Source organism: Danio rerio, chromosome 6 (assembly GCF_049306965.1).
Source record: "Danio rerio strain Tuebingen ecotype United States chromosome 6, GRCz12tu, whole genome shotgun sequence".
In the NCBI taxonomy this organism is placed as follows: domain Eukaryota; kingdom Metazoa; phylum Chordata; class Actinopteri; order Cypriniformes; family Danionidae; genus Danio; species Danio rerio.
The window spans coordinates 58,093,261-58,097,500 of record NC_133181.1 but is presented as its reverse complement, the minus strand read 5'-3'; the positions used below and the strand labels follow the sequence as shown (position 1 = coordinate 58,097,500).

Sequence of the window (4,240 nt, the reverse complement as noted above, 5' to 3'; positions counted from 1 at the left end):
AATTTTTCCGGAAAAGAGCATTCACACATCCATCGCAAAATGCCGGTAAATTCTGACATCATTCACCAGAAATGACCTCTAAACAGCTGCGCTTGTGTTTGTAAACATTTGACTACATTACAAACTCTTCGGATGGATCAGTATTGAGTACAACTCTAATGAAAACATAGGGAAACACTTTCACATGTCGAGATGTTCATGATATGCGTGTGTGCTGGTGCTATGGGCGCTCACGGGCACACGCAAAGCTTGAAGGTAAACAAACTACGGATTATCATAAACATTTTATCGATAATTATTTACACAGCATTAAGAAGGAACATAGAAACATTATCTGACTAACATCTAGCAGCTAAAGGTGTCTGGAAAAAATATTCAAAGGCTTTTATTCTCATAAACCACGCGCACGTGAATGCGTCTGACTGTTCTGATTGGCTAAAGCAGGTGTCTCACGTCAGCCCGTTCTAGACGTGGACGCGCTTATTACGGCAATCTTCCTTCTGCATTCACACAGCGCAGCATTCCGGCAAATTGCCGGTAATGTTACAACTTCTCTTTCCGGAAAATAGCCAGAACGAATTTACCGGTATTTTCAAAAAGGACCTGTTCACACATACAACCTTTCCGGAAAATTGCCGGTAATTTTCCGGAAAGGTCTGTATGTGTGAAAGGGGCTATAATGTCTACTGCCAGTCTCTGTTCAGGATTTGATTATGTACGTCAAAGGTGGGCAAACTATGCCATATGCGGCCTGCTGAACACTTTCATCCAGTCCGCGAGGCAGTTTTTAAAATGCTGCTTCTGAGGAACGGTTTGGTTTCAGAATTATTAAATTAATGATGCAATACAAGCAACCACCATTTGATGGCGGTATTGCACGCGGTACAGTTAGCGCAACCAGTAGAATTGGAATAAACTCTCAGATATTAAAATGCACTCGACCGTTAATGACTGGACATGAGTCGGGCAAAAATAAAATTGACTGAATGTCAGGGAAGAGTGGACAACAAAATACTTCAGCAATATCCGATAAAAAAACGGTATGTCTAATATGCCAAGAAAGTATTGCTGTTTTTAAAGACCACAACCTAAGGGACCGATCACACCGAACGCGCATTTAAATTCCAAAAACACAAGGTGCACCACACTGCCTATTTGTTGACAAGGAAAAAAAGGAGTGTGGTGCGCTTTTTTTTATGTCACTTGGCAACGGCTAAATCAGCTGGGTATTTTGCGAGAGTGTTGCTGTTGATATTAATTATAACTTTATTTTCAGGCCAGCGCTGCTCTTTGTGAGCCTCTCTCTCTCTCTCTCTCTCTCTCTCTCTCTCTCTCTCTCTCTCTCTCTCTCTCTCTCTCTCTCTCTCTCTCTCTCTCTCTCTCTCTCTCTCTCTCTCTCTCTCTCTGCAGTATTGTATGAACACAATATGTAGCCTATTCCTCTTTCTGCTTCTACTTTGGACAAGAGAGGAGAACGTATCTGCTTAAACTGACTGTTTTGCGTTTTTAATTGATTTAATTTATGCACATCGGTTGCAGTGTGCAAGGTACGTTTACGTGTAAAATTTTACACATATGAACATGAAAAAAACGCTTAAATTATGCATAATTAAAGACTTAATTATGCAAAGACCTTTACTCTTGTCAGGTCATTTCAATTAGTCTATTTTATTTATTTGTGCAAAACTCCCAAAAATCTAACAAATACTTCATAAGAATAATAAAATATTAAATATTTTACAATTTATTTAAATAAAACAAATAAAAGCAAGATATTAGATCTTAATTAGATCATTACTGCTTTTTTGTCCTACTTGTAGGCGTAGTAGTAGTAGTGGTAGTAGTAGTGGTAGTAGTAGTTATAAGTTTATTAACATTAATTAATTCAAAAGATGTGTGTTCTTGCTAAAACCGTCTCTTCATCTTCTTCGACAGGTTCAGGTGCAGCGCAGACCATGGATTTATTTCAATGGTGAGTCTCAGCAGATCGGGGGCTTTGTCAAGGAATTCACCAACCTGGCTTTCATCACAGTAAAGGTAAAAACGCAACAAAACCCTTCACGATTTACACTTTCTCTCTGAAACTAAATTCAATTCATGCTAAAATCAATGCATGCACGATTCTGTTTCAAACACCTACTCCACTCCTTTTCTAGACAGCATTTTAGGCATCATAATCTCCTATTTTATTTTTTTAATTATATAAAATTTTGTCTAACTATAAGCACTAAAACCACAATAAAACTGATTTTGCACTTTCTTTCTGATTTTTTTTTTTGGTACAATAATGAAAAACTAAATAATTAAAAATCAATGCATGCACAATTCTGTTCCAAACACCTAAACGGCTCCCTTCCTAGAAAGCATTTTAGGCATCATAGTCTTCTTCTTTTTTTGCACTTATTAAACCCTTTATTTAATCATTTCTCTCTGATTTTTGATACAAGTGTAAAAAATGAAATAAAATCAATGCTTTCATGATTCTGTTCCAAATACCTACTCTGCTCCCTTCCTAGACACTATTTTAGACATCTTTTTTTTTCTAACTATATGAACTAAAGCCCACAATAAAACTCTTCATTTTACACTTTCTCTTTGATTTAAGTTTTTTTTGTTTGTTTGTTTTGATTTAAAATAAAAAATAATGCATGCATGATTCTGTTCTAGTCTGTTTTAGTCTTTAGTTCTGTTTTAGTCTGTTTTAGTTTTTATATTTTCTCTTTAATTTTTGATACAAAAAAATAAATAAAAAATCAATGCATGCATGATTCTGTTCCAAACGCCTACTCCACTCCCTACAACATTTTAGGCACCATAGTTTCTCCTTTTTAATTTTCTAAATTGTAAAGTATACTTTTCTAACTATATGCACTAAACGCATAATAAAACTTCTTATTTTACACTATTTCTCTGATGTTTTTGATACAAAAGTGAAAAACAAAATAATATTAAATAAATGCATGCACAAGTCTGTTCCAAACACCTACTCCACTCCCTATCTACCTAGACCCTATTTTATGCATCTTTTAAATTATAAACAAAATTGTCTAACTATATGCACTAAAACCCTGATAATCAATGCATGCATGATTCTGTTTTAAACACCTACTCCACTCCCTATCTAGATACTATACTACGCATCTTTTAAATTATAAACAAAATTGTCGAACTTTATGCACTAAAACGCACACTGAAACTCTTCATTTTACACTTTCTCTCTCAGATTTTTGATACAAGAATGAAAAACTAAATAATTAAATATCAATGCATGCACAAGTCTGTTCCAAACACCTACTCCACTCCCTAACTAGACAGCATTTTAGGCATCAAAGTTTCCTTTTTTATTTTTTAAATGATGTTTTTTTTTTCTAACTATATGCACTAAAACCCACAATAAAACCTCTAATTTTACTCTCTCTATCTGATTTTTGGATACAAGCATGAAAAACTAAATAAAAAATCAATGCATGCACGATTCTGTTCCAAACACCCACTCCACTCCCTACCTACACAGTATTTTAGACATCATTATAGTCTCTTTTATTATTATTATTATTTTTAAATCATAAACAATTTTTCCTAACTACATGCACTTTGTTCTTTCAGGGTTCTGGTCACATGGTTCCCACCGATAAACCAATAGCAGCGTTCACAATGTTCAGCCGCTTCATCACCAAACAGCCTTACTAGAAAATACATGCACACTCACTCAGGCCTTCTACTGTGCTTTTTAAATCTGAGTTTGCACTGTCACACGGGTAAAATGATTGAAATGTGGACCACTGACTGTTCCTCTCACCATTTAAAAGCGATCACACCTTCTGTTGGAGTTTTAAGTGCTTTAGTCTTGTGAACTAAATGAACCTGCTGTACATGCAGTAATGAGTGATTCACCGCCTGTACGCCACTGCTTCCAATCAAATGTGATTTAAAGACAAAGATGCGGAGTGTTTGAGTTTAAAGTCAATCTGATGACTATTTTGAGCGATGGATGATGCACATATTGCACAATTTTAGCTTCAATATTAAAGCATAAAGAGTAGCCTTTTTTAAAAGTCATTGCACAGATTATTTTTGTCGTCTTTCTATAAATGCCACACTGTGATGCTCAGTTTAAAACTATTCCTGCAACCTGCGGTACGTTTTTGTGTGCTTTTATAAGGGAATAACATCTGTGGCTTTCTTTCTTTTCTTTTTTTTCTCCCAATGTTCGTTTTAATTAAAGACCACTTTTCTATGA

At 35.2% G+C, this 4,240-nt stretch overlaps 1 protein-coding gene across 2 annotated transcripts in view; it reads left to right on the top strand.

The window, feature by feature from the left end:
* ctsa (cathepsin A) overlaps positions 1-4,240 on the top strand; it is a 23,551-nt gene extending 19,311 nt beyond the window's left edge. The window contains exons 14-15 of one of the 2 annotated variants that reach the window (XR_012407180.1): positions 1,936-2,698; positions 3,333-3,436. Coding sequence is in view for 1 of the 2 variants with exons in the window: in NM_200550.1 (NP_956844.1) it covers positions 1,936-2,037; positions 3,607-3,690 (186 nt within the window). In the remaining variant the exon portion in view is untranslated. 2 annotated transcript variants of the gene reach the window in all.